We start from the raw sequence: 18,096 nt of genomic DNA on the forward strand, positions 1-18,096 counted from the left end.
TCAAAAAAAAAAAAAAAGGTTAATTTTATGTTATATGAGTTTTACTACACCCACAGAGAGAATACTGGGCACTTATAACCGTCTACACAAATCAGCTAAGCCTCCAGTCCTTCCAGGATATTGTCATTAAGTTGAAGACCCTCCCTCCACATAGGCTCCACCTCCTTTCTACCACATACTGTCTGTCTGCCAGATTTCTGTGACTTCTCTTTTATTTTTGAGACGGAGTTTTCCTCTTGTTGCCCAGGCTGGAGTGCAATGGCAAGATCTCAGCTCACCGAATCCTCCACCTCCCGGGTTCAAGTGATCCTCCTACTTCAGCATCCCGAATAGCTATTGCACACATGCACCACTACGCTTGGCTAATTATTAGTTTTTTTGAGACGGAGTTTTGCTCTTGTTGCCCAGGCTGGAGTGCAATGGGGTGATCTCGGCTCACTGCAACCTCCGTCTTCTGGATTCAAGTGATTATCTTGCCTCAGCCCCCCAAGTAGCTGGAATTACAGGCATGAACCACCACGCTCAGCTAACTTTGTATTTTTAGTAGAGATGGGGTTTCTTCCTGTTGGTCAGGCTGGTCTCAAACTCCCGACCTCATGATTCACCTGCCTTGGCCTCCCAAAGTGCTAGGATTACAGGCATGAGCCACCACGCCTGGCCAATTTTTTGTATTTTTTTAAGTAGAGATGGAGTTTCTCCATGTTGGTTAGGCTGGTCTGGAACTTCTGACCTCAGGTAACCTGCCCACCTGAGCCTCCCAAAGTGCTGGGATGAGGGGCGTGAGCCACCGTGCCCAGCCCTATTCTTGCCTATACCACAATTCCCAGAGATGCTCCAAAGATGTTCTCCTCTCCCTCCCCAGGTCTGATTCACACTAGAAGTAATGCAAGGAGTGAAGCACTAGTTCAAGTGCTTGTTAGCTCTGTCATCTTGGCAAAGTTACCTAACTTCTGTAAGTGGAATTCCTGTAGAAGCCTCAATCGCCATTTTTTTTTTTTTTTTTTTTTTGAGATGGAGTTTCGCTCTTGTCGCCCAGGCTGGAGTGCAATGGCAGGGTCTTGGCTCACTGCAAACTCTGCCTTCTGGGGTTCAAGCGATTTTCCTGCCTTAGTCTCCCGAGTAGCTGGGATTACACGCATGGGCCACCGCGCCCAGCTAATTTTTGTGTTATTAATAGAGACAGAGTTTTGCCATGTTTGCCAGGCTGGTGACCTCAGGTGATCCACCCACCTCGGCCTGCCGAAGTACTGGGATTTCAGGTGTGAGCCATCGAGCTCAGCCCAATCACTTATTTTAACCACCCTTTCAACAGTATTTAGATGCTATTTTCTTACCGGTGACTGGGCCACTAAATAGGCTATAGTGTCAGTGGGAGTGAGAGAGGCAATCTTCCCACAGAAGGTGAAGCTAGAACTAAGGTTTTAAGGAACCATTAACTAGTAGGTGAAGAAGAGGGAGAACAGTGTTTTGCAAGCAAGTTTAAATTTATTATCATCTCTGAACTTCAATTTTTCTACTTGTTCATGGAGTATGTAATAGCACCTTCTTCCAAAGGTCTTCACGCAAGGTAAATGAGTCAACAGGTGTAAAAGGCCTAGTGCAGTGCCTGGCACTACTGCATGCTCAACTAAGGCAGTTTTTTCTTCCTTCCTAACCTACCTTCCACACGTGTAATCTAGAAGGAAATCTCAGATTCACAGGAGGCAAAGACCTTTTAAAGGGTGGGTTGTAAGCCCCCTTATCCACCCAGGTGATCACCATTGTGTTGATCACCATGGAATCTGACCAAGCTAGTTGTTTGGAGTAAGTGGCCTTAGGGGTAAGTGGACACAGGATTGGGGGAAGGCAAATAATTCATGAACAGAAGAGAGCAGGAGGTCAAGGCAGGTATTCCCCCTCCTCCACACCATCTCAAATTGTCCTGCCAATCCAGTCCCTTCCTGACTCTCTTGGAATTACACATATCTATCTAAAAAAAAAAAAAAAAAAAGCAGAAAGGAACACATATCTTTATCTTTTTTCTTTTTTTTCATTTTTAGATTTTCGTACAGAAGAGAAAGGAACACATATCTACAGGACTACCTGACTGATGCTGGACTAGGTGACTGGGTGTACATTGTCTAGTTTGATTCTCACCAAGCCATAGATACCAATTACAGACGATAAAGCTAGCGCACCGAGTGGTGTGGTCAGTTGTCTGAAACCACTCAGCTATTGTGGAGCGAAGCTTGCATTCAATTCAAACCCAGGTATCCACAATTCCAGGCCAGTGTTCTGTTGCCTTAGGTTCTCTCTACTCCCTCTAGTGCTGACCTTTGTCTGGGAGAATGCGGGAGGGGGTGCACTCAGTCAGGGGATGCTGCCAAGGAAACACTTGTGTTGAGTGTGGATGGCTTCAGTCAGGTCCTCTCTGCTCCTGGTGGGGGTGGGGATGGGGAAACGGGGGTGGGAGAATCCACAAGGTAGAGCTCCTCCTCCCCCATCCTAAGCACATGGTGGGGAGGGTCTCCATTCCTAGGCAGGCCTTCTTTTCAATCCTCCAACTCTGCACCCTTCCATCATTTCATGCTCCCTCAGCAAAAACCTAAGGTGGAGAGAAGAGGTCTCATAAACACTTAAGCCTCCACATCTGTAACCCTCCCCCAGCCAGTCAAGCCAGCCGTGCAGACTCTGAGCCAGAGTGAGGGAACCAAACAGCCTTCTCAACCAACACCCCTCTAAGTAACAAAGAGGAGAACCCCCTAACCGGTCTAGGCCAGATGCCCTAGGGAGGAGACACTAGTGCAAGTCCCCAACCTTTATCCCTGGAGCCCATCATGAAGCTTAAAGAAAAACTAGCAGCTGGGGGCCCCAGGAGGGAGGGGGTCAACTCTCTACTCCAGGCGGCTCCCTCCCTTCCCTCCTCCAGGCTAATAGGTATTTCCTGTTTATGAGGCAGCTAAAGCTGAGCTTTTGGGAAGAAATGGTGATGGAGCCCCTCCCCTCCTAGAGCTGGGTTGGAGAGTCCTTGAATTGTGACTGAAGGTTGGGAGGCTCCTCCTTGGGGAAGGAGTGTTCCTTATATTGGCCATCCATATCATCTCCCCGCCAACCCCACACGGCCCACAGCCTCTGCCTCTCTGGGTTAGGGGGCACTGGAAGGGCCTGTTTCCTGTTCTCATCTCCGAAGCCCTCAAAGGAGAGCAGCTTCCAGGCAGGGGGGTCGGAGGCAGTGGTGGGGGGGGTTGGTACGGAGGAGAAGGCGCCAAGGCTGGAGAAAGGGGGGAAGGGAGAAGAGTGTCTTGACTGCTGCGTCAGTCTGCAAAGAGGAAGGATGGCCTTGTATTGCCCCTCCGTAAACCAATCTGGTGGTCATTCCTCAGCCTCCTTCCCCCAGCAAAACGCAGATCCCAAGCCCTTAGGCGGAGGAGGGCGGGGACCCCACTTAATTAACCCTTTTAGTTCTAGTCCCAACTGGTTTCGCAGGCAAAGGAGGAGTGGTTAATTTAGGGAGGGGGTGAGTTGGGGGTTGCTACAAGAATTAAGAGAATGCTTCTTTACCCACCCAGTTTAGGATAGGGACGCGAAACAAGGGGCCTCTAGAAGAAGGTTGGCATCTCAGCAGGGAGCACGAGCAGGGGGTCCGCAGTCCCTTTCCCCTCCCGGAGCGCTGCCCATGGTGGAGAGAGCTACACCTCACTGCCCACCCCGGCTCCGCCTCCCCTAGCCGCGGCTCCCGCTCCGGCTCAGCCAGGCTCCCCACCCGGCGGCACCCAGAGGACCGACACCGAGCGCGCGGCTGCGCCTCCAAGCCCTCCCCCTCGCCCTCCCTCTCGCCCTCCCTCTCTGGGGTCTCTGCCTCCGTCTCCTTTTTTAAAAGCTGCGTCATATGCATGCTGTTCCCTGAGCGCTCGCGGCCCCTCGCCGCCCGCCCGTCGCGCGGCGCACGCACGTCGTCGCTTGCTGCGCGCTCTCCCGGGTCACTTTGACACGGCTCTCCCCTCCCACTAGCAGGACAATTAGCATATTAATAAAGCCCGGCCCTGCCCGGCTCGGTCTGGGGAGCCGGCGCCGGCGCGAGGGAGCGCGAACGCGAGGGCGGAGAGGGGGGCGCTCGGCGGCGGCGGCGGCGGCGACGACGGCGGCGGGAGCGCACAGACACGCACACGCACACGCGCACACACGGACACACACTCCGCGGACGCACACCCGCGCGCACACACGCAGAGGCCGCTCGCCTTCCTGCCTGGCTTCCTTCCTGTCTGCTCCGCGCCTGACAGGCCCCTCGCTGCAGCCAGGGGCCGCCCGCACCGGGCCGAAGCCGGGCCGGGCCGGCAGCGGGGGCCGCGGGCGGCGGCGGCAGCTCATGCCCGGCCTGTCCCCGCGAGGGGTGGGCACCGTGACTCGGCTGGGTCCCCAGCGGCGGGCGATGTGAAGATGTCAGTGGGCTGTGCCTGTCCTGGTGAGTGGGGCGTGCGGCTACCCGGCCCCTCCCTGCCCAACTCTCCCCGCGGACCCCTCACCCCGTGTTTGGCGAGAACTTGTGTGGGGGTCGTCGATGGCATGGGGGAGGCCGGGGGCTGGAAGGGCTACGCGGGGCCTCAGGCCGGCGGGTAGGGTTTTCCCCAACTGTATAAATGCGTAGCAGCTCAGAAGCACGGGAAGGAGACGCCGGGGGTGGCTTATGTGTATGTTTTTTTGGGGGGAGGCTAATTGGTGAGAGGTTTGGGGGGGCTGAAATTCTCAGAATTCCAGGTTGTAAGCCAATCAGAAGTGACTCTGGACTTTTGACCCCCCCCCTCAGGTCACCATAGAGTTGTGATTGGCTGGTTTGGGCTGCCCCCGCTTCTCTGCTGCCCATTGCCTCTTACCTATCCTGTGACATTCCCCCCGTGCTGTTTCTGAGGACCCTGTTTGCAGGGAGGTAGTTGATTAGGACCCATCTTGCCCCCCTTCAACTTTTCCTGCCTGTTGCCAGGGAAGGTTGGCCCTCCTGAGGCACTGGAGGTACTCCTAAGAGATGCTAGATAATTAGCCCCTTGGGTCTGGCATCTCTGCCCTAGTGGGAGGGTAGGCTAGGAAATAGAGTGATTTGTGGATAGGTGAGCTGGGGGAGCAATTCTTGGCCCCAAACTGAGAACTTGAGAGAGGACCCAGGCTCAGATCCCTGCCTCCTCAAAACACGTATCAACTTTTGCCAGGAATAGCCTAGGTCTGAGATTTTTTCTAGTGGGGCTGGGTGGGTCTACCTCACTGCCAGGAGGAAAGTGAGCAGCCATGCGCCTGGAGAGGTAGTCTACAGAGGGCCTCACAGTACAGTGTCTGTCTCCAGCCCCAAGACTCTGGGTCCTGGGATTAGCCTTTCTGCCCCATACTGGAGTCAGCTTTCTCCTGGAAGTCAGTGTCCCTGAATGTAGCCCGGTTTGGCTACATACTTCACAACTGGACACCCCCCACTCCCCCACAAATCCCCAAGGGGAAGCTACCAGTGAGGAAGCTTCCTTGAAAATCATGTGACCCAGGCTAAGCTGGGCTGGGCACACACTTCAGGAGCCTGCTGAGGCTGATGTTTAAGGGGCATGGGACCCAGAAGGAGGGCTAAGAGAACCTAAGAATCCTAGAATATCCGGGTTTGGGAACCACTAGCTGGTGCTGCAGAGAGTTGAGGAAAGGAGAGGCAAGAGCTTGCCAAGCTGGAATCTTGCCTGGCCCCATCATCCCTCCTCCTACCAGCTTGGTGTACATGTTTATATGTGTGTATTTTCTCTCCTATGATTGCCCCATGCTGGGTACCCGGTTCAGATCCATCATGTTCTTAGCCCACCCCAGGGCAGAGCAGAAATTAAGGATCTGAACAAGCTAGAGGGATGAGTCTTAAATTTTGATTCTTAGTTCCTACAAATATAGGGTAAGGGGATATGTATGTATGGAGGGGTTGTCAGGCTGGAGGTGCATGGAAGGTTGGCCCTGAAGTTGGGGCAGGGTGCCTGGGTCTAGTGGGAGGAGAGAGAAAGTCTCTCCTTCTTAGTCTCCTGGAGCAGCATGGGAACAGGAAGAGGGCCCAAGCCCAGGGGTATGTGGGTGGGTGAGGAGACAACTTCAGTCAGTGCCCCAGAAGACATGTTCCTTTTGTGTCTAGTGGTCTGACGGAGGGAAAGGGGGCAAAAGATAGGGAAGAGTAGGGAGTCTTTTTCCAGATCATGAAGTCTTATAGATTGATGCCACAGAGGTTGGATGGAGGTTAGACTTCAAGTAGAACCACTCAGGGAGGGGCTTGAGAGTAGAGTGGAGGTGGAGAATAGTAGCAGTTGGGGTTAGAGAGGGGACCCGACTTGCAGCTTGCTTGGATGGAGGAAGCACATGCTTGAACACGAGAGCAGCGTGGCAGCATGTAGCAGTCCAGGCCCGAAGACTTCCTCCACCTTGAGCAGCCCTGGGGTGAGGGTTGAGGTGCCCTGGCAGGCCGCCTGCCGCCTGCCTGCCTGCCTGCCTGCCTGTCTGAGTCTCTCCTTTGTGCTCTGCTGTCTCCGGGCTCCTCCTCCTCCCCCAGCCCGGCAGAGACAGCACATGCCCCACACATGTGACTGAGGGAAACCAGAGCGCACACAGACCCACACACATGCACACACAGAAACACCACAAGATACACACATACACACGCCCAGCTCCCATAGCGCTCCTGGGGTGAGGACCAGCTTTTGGGGCTGGAATGGCTGAGAACAGGGAGAGCTACTGCTAAGGGCATCACCCTGAGCAAGATGCTGAGGAGGCTAGGGCCTGTCTGGGGCAGCATGTGGCTCAGAAGGGTTAAGGCAGGGAGGAGTAGGGGGAGGGGAGGAGGCAGCAGTGGTGGCGGCTGGGAGCCAGGAGAGGAGGATGGCAGAGCGCCAGGCCAACGGGAGGCCGGGCACAGACAAAGGAAGGGGGGCAGGCACACTGGAGGCCTGGGTCAGGGAGCCCCAGGGGCCCAGGCAGGGGGCAGTGCTGGTACCTCATCCTGTGGGCTGGGGCTGGCGGCTGTCCTTTGAGTCCCCACCTCCAGGAGGAGTACGTTCCCTCATCATCTTTGTCATTCTTTGCTGCTCCCTCCACCTCACCACTAATTCTAAGGCCTTGTAACTCAGATTTGCTCTTTTTAGCTGGACCTGTTCTGCCCCTGTGCAACTGGGTGAATCGGGTCAGAGCAGAGAAAGGAGCAGACTTGCTCCTTGGCATTTAGGGGCTCCTCCACTCCACAGTGAGAGTGGAGGGCCCTTGTAGTTCCTCCTGTCTGAGGAGACAGGCTGGGTGGGGGTTCTGAGCTCTGGGCTGGAGGCAGAAGCCAGAGCACATACCCTTACCTCCTTCCCATGTGGACAGTGATTTGAAGCCTGGAGGGGGAAGGGAATAGGAATGGCTGCAGGGCTTGGCTTATATCCAGTGGGTTTAGAAGTGCAGGGTTCAACCCCCGCCCCCAACCCTCCCCCGTCATCTTGTCTCAGTGAGATCTGTTAGGATCTCACTGTTAGGGTATTTGGCCCTATATGCTATGAGGATCTCTTGAGGTACTGCCTGTGAATGCACTTTGGAAAGTTTAAAGGCAGTGGGGGAGAAGTGGGGCTACCCAAGCTATAAATTTGAGAGTCAGTGGGAATGTCTTAAGTCCTGGTCATAGGCTGTATGTTGCAGTCTGGCTGAATGTCATACATTTCAGTATGTTTGTGAAAGCTGGGGTTTATCATATGGCCAGGCTTTGAAGAATGGTACGCGGGTTTCAGAGAGGGTGATTTCTAGGTTAAGTCCTTGTATAATAAATGATCGGGGTGTATATGTGATAGGCTGTCACAGGTTTAGGGGTTATAACACAGTTTTCGTGTGTGTATTGAGGTCAGGATGCATAAGTGTCATAGGTCCCAGTGTGTATGACTTAGACTGTGTGTGTGTGTGTGTGTGTGTCCAGGATTTGGGTATATTTAGGATTTGAGATATATCACAGGCTGATGGCCAGACGCGGTGGCTCATGCCTATAATTCTAGCACTTTGGGAGACCAAAGCTGGTGAATCACCTGAGGTCAGGAGTTCGAGACCAGCCTGGACAACATAGCAAAACCCTGTCTCTACTAAAAATACAAAAATTAGCTGGGTATGGTGTCACACACTTGTAATCCCAGCTACTTGGGAGGCTGAGGCAGGAGAATCACTTGGACCTGGGAGGTGGAGGCTTCACTGAGCCGAGATCACACCACTAAACTCCAGGCTAAGCAACAGAGCAAGACTCTCAGGCAAAAAAGAAAAAAAAAAAAGAGATATCACAGTATGAAATGTGTATCAGGTATTGATTTATGTGAAAGCGAGATGTGTTATTTATGTAGAAGATGTTCACAGAGCCAGGTGCAATATTACTGCACAGTTAACTAGTGAGTATGTCATGAGAAATCCTGTCCTTGGAGTTATGTGTGAATATAGTTGGGGGCAGGGACAGGGAGTAGAGGAGCAGACACTCAAATTGCAAAGAAGGAAATAGAAGGTTTGTGCCCCGCCCCGTGTGTGTGTGTGTGTGTGTGTGTGTGTGTGTGTGTACTGTTTTCCTTTTCCTATCTGTCCAAGAGTAGGGCCTGGAGCCCTACGCAACTTTTAGAAAAACCTACTCCTGCTACAACAAAATTACCTTAGGAAAAAAATAGCAATACCTGCTCCCTTGGGATGCCCCTGCTGGATGGGAGTACAGACCCTACCCACTAACCATATACCTTTTTTTTCTGGGGTGGTGGTGAAGATTCAGCAGCAAAGTAGGCTCCTCCTGGGGACTCTTCGATGGCCAAGTTGGCTTTCCCTAGCTCTGACAATGTGTCTTTCCCTGGCACCCACTTGTCTTCAAGTGGTGGTGGTGGGGAAGGGGGCTTCCTTTTAAGAGGGATCTAAGTCAAGGCTTGGAACTTAGCTGGGTTGGGGGCAGGGAAGACTGCAGTGTCCCCCTCTCTTCAGTGTTTACTGGCTGATGTCAGAATGTGTCTCTGTCAAAAATAACCCCCTGGAGCCTCCCCCAGCTGCTCTGGGATTTCACCAGGGGAGCCCAGGGTGGCAGCCCGGGTCAGCCTTCAACCTGAGCCATCACAGGGGCGAGGAAGAGAGGTTTGTGAGGTGCTTTGAAGATCTTGGAGTCTGCGGAGAGGAGCCCACACTCCATCTCTGCGAGTGGCTTTGGCCCCCGTGCTCACTCCTGAGCACCGGGCCTGGGGCTGCGGGGAGGCGGGCTGCATTTCATTCCTGGCCCCTACAGGCCTCTCCTCCATCCAGGTCTCTCCCAGCCCAGTCTGATCCGTCCCCTGTCTCTCCCAGTCTCTATCTCTCTTTTGTTTTTCTCAGCAGTCCCTCCGTCCCAGCCTCCCTCCCTCCTTCGCTCTTCCTCTTTCCTCGCAGGGAGGGGGCGGGGCCGGTGGGGGCAGCTCCACCCTCCGCCCGCCCTGGGGCCTCATTCTGAGAGAGGCTCGGAGAGAGAGCGAGCGGGGAGGGAGGGAGGCAGGGAGAGAAAGGGAGAAAGGCAGGCAGCCGGCTGGCGCTGTGTGTGTGTCTGAGTGTGCGAGTGTGAGTGAGTGTGAGTGCTGGGCCCTACCTCTCCTGGTGCCCCCAGTAGAGGGGCCCGGTGGCCTGGGGAGGGCGGGCGGGCTGCTCGGAGGCAGAGGCAGCGAGAGGCGGCGGCGGGGAAAGCAGAGGAGGAGGAGAAGGAGAGAGGAAAGAGCGGAGCAGCCATTGTTGAGGGAAACCTTGCAAACAAAGAAGGCTCCGGACTCCCCGCGGCCCCCCGCCCCCCAGGCCGGCCCCCTGGTCCCCGGCCCCTGGCCCAGTGGCCATTGTAACTTTCCCCCGGGGCTGCGGCCGCCGCGGGGCTGGCCGAGGCTGTGCTTGCGAGTCTTTGTGCGGCCGGCGGAGTGGAGCTCCCAACCGGGCCTGCCCGTCCCACTCGGGACATGAGCGGCTGAAGTTGTCCCCTCTCAGCCCTCACCCTTGCCAGGACCCCTCTGGGCTTGCAGTCGCTCCCCGCACCTCTCCTGGCCCCCTCAGTTCTCCCAGGTAAGTCTGGGCACCCTGCAAGCCTGCTGGGGGTGGGCGGAAGGCCCTCAGCCCGGCCCGGGCCTGGTCTGCTGGCTGGGGGAGAGGTGCCCCAGCTCAGAGCAGCCGGGGTGCTCAGGCCTGCTGACCTGTGGCCAGCCCCTAAAGGAGGGGGCCTGCCCTCAGGTCAGCCTGGTTACCATGGTAATGCCCAGCTGGAGGCGCCCCCCCTCAGCCCCAGATGGAGCTTCCTCCCTGAGAAAACTTTACTAGTTCTGGGCTCTTCTCTCCCCCTTCCTGAAGGCTTCCAGATTGCTAGAGGTGGGAGGGGGGCTATGGCTGTCTCTAGGGCTGGATGACACATCTCCCCTCCCCCCCCCCGCCCCCCACCTTGTTCCCTCTACCCCTGCTGCTGGGGACAGGCAGCAACAGGGACAGATGGTCTGGGTGATGTCCCTCCCCTTCTCTACTCACTCCCAAGCTCTTGTGCTGGGGCTACTGGGAGTTGTGGCTCTGGAGAGATGCTGAGTTTGTGTCCATTCACTGGAGGAGCAAATAGAGGCCCAGAGCGTTGGGCTTTAACTCCTTAGAGCTATTTACCCAGTTTCAGACAATGCCTCTTCATTCTCTAGAGAGAGAAAGGGAGGCTCTGAGATTTTTTTTTTTTCGAAACTGTCGAGAAACCCAGGCGTCCTGCTTCCCTTCTCTTTAGGTTCTTGAGCTAACACATTTCTTCAAGTGGCCTCGAAACGGAGGAGGCAGAGGTGGTTAGGCTGTGGGAGAAAGGATGGCCTAATTGGAGGATGAGGGCCAGGTCTGAGAATCTGCTCTTGGGTTCATTGCCCAGGCCTGGCCTCTGGTGGGCTATGTGAGCTTGAGTTTCCTGTGTGGCCCTAGTCTACCTGTCTTTGGAGTGGGGATACTTGGTGGCTTGGTGGGGACTGTCTCTTTCTGGAGACACAGGCACAGTCCAGACTGGCATGTGAAGGCTGTGTGTGCTGTTCTTGGAGCATGTGGACGTGGCCCATGAGAGCTTGTGCATGGGGTGAGGGCCTGTTGGGGGCACTCTGATTCTGCCTGGGGCTGCTGGGTTCCAGCCCTTGATAGGCATGTTGGGGCGAGCTGAGGGTGGAAGCCTGCTAGGCAGGATGGAGCACACGTGTGTGCAGGCACACACAGGCTCTGACTCTTGGCACCTTCAGGGACTGTGCAGTCTGGGACCGACCTTTTGCCTGCATCGTGAGGACAGGGCCCTGGGGAGAGAATTAAATGACACATGTTGGCACAGGGTCTTCTTTTGTCTCTTCCCCCCAAGGAACAAAGTAGATTTTGCATCTAAGTTGGGGAGGGGACATAGATAGAGTCAATCCAGCTACCCTCCCAAATACAGTCCAGTTTTAGGGACCCAAGGAAGCAAATGCGATTGGAGTCAGATGAACTTTTGGGACTGTGCCTCAATTTCTTCTCCTTGGGTATGCCCCAGGTACCTCTGCAGCTGTTCCCCCTTCTCAGAGAAGGGGGAACAGCTGCAGAGGTACCTGGGGCATACCCAAGTATGAATTTAACACTTCTCCCTGTCAGAAAATAGTATTCCAAGAACTGTTTGCTGTTAGGTGAGGTGAGAGAGAGGACATGTGCACATGCACAGATACACAGTAGCGAGACCCCTGTCTAGTGACCACCTGCCCCTAGACTGAGGGACATAGTTCCCGAACCACCTACTTTTAGATTATAGGTAGAGTGGGATCCAAAGGAGATTCCTGCCTCCCCTACTCCAAGTCTCAGAAGAGAAAAGGGGTTGAGGCTTTTGGGTTTCTGGTTTACAGACAATACTCTACCCTTGGTAGAGGTGGGGGTGGGGGCTGGGCTGATAAGGGAGTGGCCGTTAGTGGGGCTGCAGAAGGCCCAACTGGTTATCTGGTAGGTGGCACCCAACAGGCACCCACCCCCGTTTATCTTTCTATCACTTGCCCTCCTGAAACCCTGAGGCTGGAGGAGGGGCAGAGTTAGAAAATTCCCCCGTTCCTCCCTCACTTTGGTCTCTAGAGGGCGATAGAGGGATCAGCTGGTAGAAATGGTGTAGGATATGGGAATCAGAAGATCGGACCTCAAGTCCTAGTTTTGACAGTTACTAGCTTTATGATCATGGCAAGTTCCTTTGAGCCCTCAGTTGCCTCACCTGTAAAATGGGAATATTATGGTCAGCCCTGCTACTTCATAAGGTTATTATGATTATTTTATGAAACTACTTAGATTAAAAGGGGGTTTATCAAAATTATATTCTAGTGTTTGGATATTTATTTATTCTGTGATAATTCTTCCCAGCTTCAATTCCTCTTCTGTCATCAAGGACTCAGCCAAATGAAGAAATAGGATCTTGGGTATAGCCAGGTTCAGAAAGAGAGACCAGTGATCCCTAGGGTAGCTACCCTCTAGTCCGTCACTTTCTTGTAACCAGGCCGGGGAGTGCCGTAAGACCAGTCCCTATCCACACAGTCTAGCAGGCTTATCGAAGAGCTCCCAAAAGGGGATGAGGGGACTCCTGTTTCTTTTAGAGACGGGGTCTCACTCTGTTGCCCAGGCTGAAGTTCAGTGGTATGACCTCTGCTCACTGCAGCCTCAAACTCCTGGGCTCAAGCGATCCTCCCACCTCAGCCTCCCAAGTAGCTGGAACCATAGGCCTGCGCCACCATACCCAGCTAACTTTTAAAATTATTTTTAGTGACAAGGTCTTGCTATGAGGCTGGTTGCGAGGTCTCGCTATGACACTCGTCATTGCAGCCTTGACCTCCTGTGCTCAAGCAGTCTTACCTTGGCCTCCCAAAGTGCTAGGATTACAGACGTGAGCCACCATGCCCAGCTATGACTCCTTTCTTTGTCTTCTAGGTTGTTCCTCAAAGTCATTCAAGCTGTACTCGCCGAAGGAGCCCCCGAACGGCAACGCCTTCCCCCCCTTCCATCCCGGCACCATGCTGGATCGGGATGTGGGGTGAGTGAGTCTGTTGGCCACTTCCTAACCCTTCTCCAGGTGGGATCCTGCTTGGAAAGGGGAGGGAGTAGCCCCCCACCCCCAATAATTCCTATCTTCCACCCTCATTCTCATAGCCTCTTCCTTTACACAGCCCAACTCCCATGTACCCGCCTACATACCTGGAGCCAGGGATTGGGTAAGTGCAGTCTAGTGGAGAGGAAGGTGCTTTCCACTGGGAGAAGGCTGAGGTGGGGGTAGGGTGGGGAGGCTCTGCTCCTACTAACCTCCCTCCTTCACTTCTTCCAGGAGACACACACCATATGGCAACCAAACTGACTACAGAATATTTGAGCTTAACAAACGCCTTCAGAACTGGACAGAGGTATGGCCAAGGGCAAAGGGGCTGGGAGCAGGAGGGCCATCTGGGCACCCCATGGGATAGTTTATGACACATGAACACATACACCTCACCATGCTCCTAGGAGTGTGACAATCTCTGGTGGGATGCTTTCACGACTGAGTTCTTTGAGGATGATGCCATGTTGACCATCACTTTCTGCCTGGAGGATGGACCAAAGAGATATAGTAAGTGGCCTCTGGGGTCTTTCTGTCAGGGTGTATACCTCCTGTGTAGTTCTAAGGTCTGGAAGTGGGTCTGGGAGTGCCAGGGGATGTCTAGTTTGGTAGGGGAGGCATCTGCCTGGCCCCTTTTGAAGTCCCTTTGTCCTGAAGAGTTTGTCCCATCTCTACAGCCATTGGCCGGACCCTGATCCCACGCTACTTCCGCAGCATCTTTGAGGGGGGTGCTACAGAGCTGTACTATGTGCTTAAGCACCCCAAGGAGGCATTCCACAGCAACTTTGTGTCCCTCGACTGTGACCAGGGCAGCATGGTGACCCAGCATGGCAAGCCCATGTTCACCCAGGTCAGCAACCCTGCTGGATATGGAACACCATGGCACCTGGGTTTGATTCCCTGTCTCTCTCCTAGTGTATACTCACAGCTGTTCCCCGGGGAGCCATAATGTGAAGTGGCAAAATAAAAAGGGAGGGTTGCAACCGTCAGGCAAACATGTGTTGCATTTATATGGGATAGTTTTCTGGGCCCCAGGGCTACATGAGTGAACAAGAGTCTGCCCTCACATGGCTTAGAATAGATGGGTATATCACTAGCTACATGGGGAGAGGACAAGGATCTGTTAAGCTTTTCTACTGTGTGTGTGTGTGTGTGTGTGTGTGTGTATGTGTATGTGGGTGTGTCTGCGCATGTTTCTGTGTGTGTGTACGGGCCAGGTATATGGGTGGGGGTTGCTGCACCCAGATTTAATGTGCGGGTGACAAAATATGCAGTGGGAGAGTTATAAGCAAATGGGAGGTTGTAATAGACATATTTCAGGTATGGTATGTTGGGAGGGGGCAGGGTTGTGACAAGCCTGTCTTCAGGTGTGTGTGGAGGGCCGGTTGTACCTGGAGTTCATGTTTGACGACATGATGCGGATAAAGACGTGGCACTTCAGCATCCGGCAGCATCGAGAGCTCATCCCCCGCAGCATCCTTGCCATGCATGTGAGTTGTGAGCAGGACCCAGGACGAAAGAGTGAAAGCAGACGGGAGGAAGGGTGGAACAAGGTCTGCCATTTTCTGACTGACCTTAGACAGGGTTAGGGTTTCTTCATCTGAACAGCAGGTTGAATAAGAGGCTCTCCTCTCTCAGGAGGGTCACAATGCTCTCATGATAAGGCAGATGAGCAGAGGCAACCCAGGTGTCAGTGTTCTTGCTTGTTTTTTCTCCCACTCTAGGCCCAAGACCCCCAAATGTTGGATCAGCTCTCCAAAAACATCACCCGGTGTGGGCTGTCCAATTCTACTCTCAACTACCTCCGAGTGAGTCCAAGCACCCAGTTTCTGCCCCAGTCCATTTAGTCTCAACTCCATGTCTGTCCCCTGACAAGCCACCTCCTGGTCTACCCCTAGCTCTGTGTGATACTGGAGCCCATGCAGGAGCTCATGTCCCGCCACAAGACCTACAGCCTCAGCCCCCGTGACTGCCTCAAGACCTGCCTTTTCCAGAAGTGGCAGCGCATGGTAGCACCCCCCGGTGAGTGCCTTGCACTTGTTCTTACCAAGATCTCACACTGCTCCTCAAAGCTGTATCTTTATTTCCTTTTGAACTTTTCCCTGCCCCTTCCTTGCTCCTGGGTCTACAAAATTGGGATCAGGGCAGGCTCATGCTCCTTGGGAGCCACAGTGGAAAATAGGGGACCCAGGGCACTCTCCCATCTGAGTCTCCATTCCCCGGCACAGCGGAGCCCACACGTCAGCAGCCCAGCAAACGGCGGAAACGGAAGATGTCAGGGGGCAGCACCATGAGCTCGGGGGGTGGCAATACCAACAACAGCAACAGCAAGAAGAAGAGCCCAGCTAGCACCTTCGCCCTCTCCAGCCAGGTACCTGTAAGCATCTCGGCTTTCTTCTCTCTTCTGGGCTGCCCCACCACTCACCCTTGACCCCTGTCCAAGCCTGAGCTCACAGCAGGCATAAAAGCAAAGACAGGTTTTCTCATGTACTTTGCCAGCCTGGGCTGACTGCTTTTATTGGTGAGAGAGTCCTTGTCAGGGACTTGCATGGTTGTGATCACATACACTCAGCCATAGGAAGCTAGGGCATAAAGGGACAGAGACAGCCATGAGGACATAACGGACGTTCAGGACAGACAGCTTGGGGCTCACATACCATCCAACTCACACTCACACTGAGAGAGATATGAAGACTGGAGTGTTTGCAGATCTAGAATACATGCCCATGCACATGCACACATTGCCCTATCTCATGTTTTTGATCTGCTCCCTTTCTCTTACATGTGGACAGAAGTTGAGGAGTTCCCTAAAATTCTGGGGAGATGGACTAGGGAGCTAGGGGAATAGAGTGACTTCTAGAACTTAATGGATATGGGCTAAAGGCTGTGATGCTCTGGTGTCCTTCAGTGGGAAGGATTCCAGGAGCTGAGGGTGTCGGGAGTTGGGGTTTTAAATTTGGGTGAGGAGGGGGTGGGGGCGCTTGAGCTTCCAGGGTGGGTATTGGGGCTCTGGGGGTATCTGCCGCCCTGGGCCGGGCGAGCCCTTGCCCCGATTATGTTTGGGGACCTCCGCCACTCTCAGGATGTGATGGTGGTGGGGGAGCCCACCCTGATGGGCGGGGAGTTCGGGGACGAGGACGAAAGGCTCATCACCCGGCTGGAGAACACCCAGTTTGACGCAGCCAACGGCATTGACGACGAGGACAGCTTTAACAACTCCCCTGCACTGGGCGCCAACAGTCCCTGGAACAGCAAGCCTCCGTCCAGCCAAGAAAGCAAATCTGAGAACCCTACGTCACAGGCCTCCCAGTAAAAGGCCCTGCCGTGGCCACCCAGCGCTCTGCCGGCCTGCCCCACCCCTCGAAGCCCCAGGAAGCAGAAGACAGATTGAAGAGGCTGAGCATCTAAAACGGGCAGCCTCCATCCACCCGCTTCAGGGAGGAACTAGACTCGCTGGGGGCAGGTGCCAAGATTTGTCCCCCAGTGGCCCTGGGCTGGGCCTGGCCTCTGCAGAGCCTTTTGGGGGAAGGGGGTACTCGTGGATGCCTACATGGAACCTGGGTCTCTGAGAAATGTCCTGACCACCCCCCAGGGCATTTGCCTCCATCCTCACCCCAGATTCTGGGTTTCCCATCCCCCTGACTTTACTCCTTTCAAGCCTGGGGGTTGTCTATACCCACAGCCCTTAGGGACTTAAAGTTATGGGGCTTGGTTGAATGCCCCTTCCCCTAGGCAGCTGGTGATAGAGGGGTAAAGCTCTGGGCCCCTCTTCCCTGTTGCCACGTATCCCAGCTCCAAGTTTTTTAAAAAATAATATTATTAAAAATGTAAGTTAAAAAAATCATTCATGTCGCCCCTCTTCCCCCTATTAAAAGTCCAGCTACCTCCCTACTCTTGGCAGATTGGGGGGCTAGGGCCCAGGTGGGGGTGAGAGTGGGGGAGGGGGTATGCATACCATTTTATACAGTGTGAGAGCTTCAGACCAAGGAGACACTCTGCCATCTCTCTACCCCTTTCCTCTGGGGTGACTGCAGTTGGGGAAGGCATGCCATGGGGTTGGGGGACATCAGTGGCCACATCTTGGTGACAAACCCCTGATGTTTCTGTCTTTCCATCCTCTGGACTCTGGCCTGTCCTCCTAGTGCTCGTGACTCCCTCTGTTCCAGCCAGCCCCACCCCCATGGTGTGTATATTCCTTATGAGTCCTCCATGAGAGCAGTTGTCTAGGATGCAGGGGGGAGAGGCTTCCTCCCTTGGGGAGTGTGGAGGGAAGGGAACAGCCTTGTTTGTTGCTGTATTTTTGGTTTTGTCTCAGTTGGGCAGGCATGGGATGGAAGAGGTGCTTAGCCACTTTTCTCCGGAACCCTCCTTCAGCCCCTCCAACTGCATATATAATCCTACTCTGCCCTTCACAGAGGGGAAGGAGCCACTGAAACTAAGAACGTCCCGGCTCTAAGCCCACCAGAGAAAAACAGGCCTCTGTACCCCCATTTGAGGTAGAGGGTCTTCATCTGTCCGTATCCCCTGCCTCTCCTTCCTCATAGAAGGGAGGAACAGGAGGCACCTGGGATCCTCAGGTTGGCCAGGGTACAGCCAGGAGCAGGGTTCCACGTGGCTGGGCCAGCTCTGTGGCTTTGCTGCCTTTTCCTGTGGCCAGTCCCAGGAAGTGCTAGCACCACCTCTCTTCCCTTTGGATTCCGGGGGTCCCCCACACCCTATTTCCTCCACTCCAGCTGCCACTTTTGCAAGGGTATTGAGTCAGGAGCTGAGGGAAGGGGTGAGGAAGGTGGATGACCCACCCCAACTGTAATGTCTTTTTTTTTTTTTTTTNAAAAAAAAAAAAAAAAAAAAATTGAGACTTGTTTTGTGGCCTAAAACATCTATTCCTGAAAACATTCTATGTGCTTATGAGAAAGATGTATATTGTGCTACTGTTAGATAAAATGTTCTGTAAATGTCTGTGAGAACCTTTTGATCTAAAGTGTAGATTAAATCCAATGTTTTTTGTTGATCTTGTGTCTAGATTATCTGTTGAATGCTGA

The 18,096-nt window shown here is 54.0% G+C and overlaps 1 protein-coding gene and 1 long non-coding RNA gene across 6 annotated transcripts; one reads left to right on the top strand and one right to left on the bottom strand.

Moving 5' to 3' along the window:
• Nucleotides 1–2,005: 2,005 nt before the first annotated feature.
• LOC119471725 lies at nt 2,006–3,780 on the bottom strand. The gene is made up of 2 exons (XR_005200786.1): nt 3,545–3,780; nt 2,006–2,584 (listed from the first exon to the last, which is right to left on the bottom strand). It is a non-coding gene; the product is annotated as an uncharacterized LOC119471725 (long non-coding RNA).
• A 297-nt stretch (nt 3,781–4,077) lies between these two features.
• Nucleotides 4,078–16,895, top strand: LDB1 (LIM domain binding 1). Of its 5 annotated transcripts, none has more exons than XM_017531172.2 (11): nt 4,078–4,441; nt 12,895–12,997; nt 13,131–13,175; nt 13,286–13,361; nt 13,462–13,564; nt 13,732–13,904; nt 14,422–14,544; nt 14,779–14,862; nt 14,953–15,076; nt 15,283–15,431; nt 16,137–16,440. In XM_017531172.2, exons 1-11 carry the CDS (start codon nt 4,417–4,419, stop codon nt 16,365–16,367), a joined length of 1,236 nt encoding a protein of 411 aa, XP_017386661.1. In that variant the 5' UTR covers nt 4,078–4,416; the 3' UTR covers nt 16,368–16,440. The 5 variants fall into 5 exon arrangements, with proteins under 5 accessions (XP_017386661.1, XP_017386662.1, XP_017386663.1 ...); XM_017531173.2 differs by having other exon boundaries at nt 15,283–15,425; nt 16,137–16,367; XM_017531174.1 differs by lacking the exon at nt 4,078–4,441 and adding an exon at nt 9,408–10,029 and having other exon boundaries at nt 16,137–16,895.
• Nucleotides 16,896–18,096: the final 1,201 nt, after the last annotated feature.

This window comes from Cebus imitator, unplaced genomic scaffold (genome assembly GCF_001604975.1).
Source record: "Cebus imitator isolate Cc_AM_T3 unplaced genomic scaffold, Cebus_imitator-1.0 Scaffold71, whole genome shotgun sequence".
Taxonomy (NCBI): Eukaryota; Metazoa; Chordata; class Mammalia; order Primates; family Cebidae; genus Cebus; species Cebus imitator.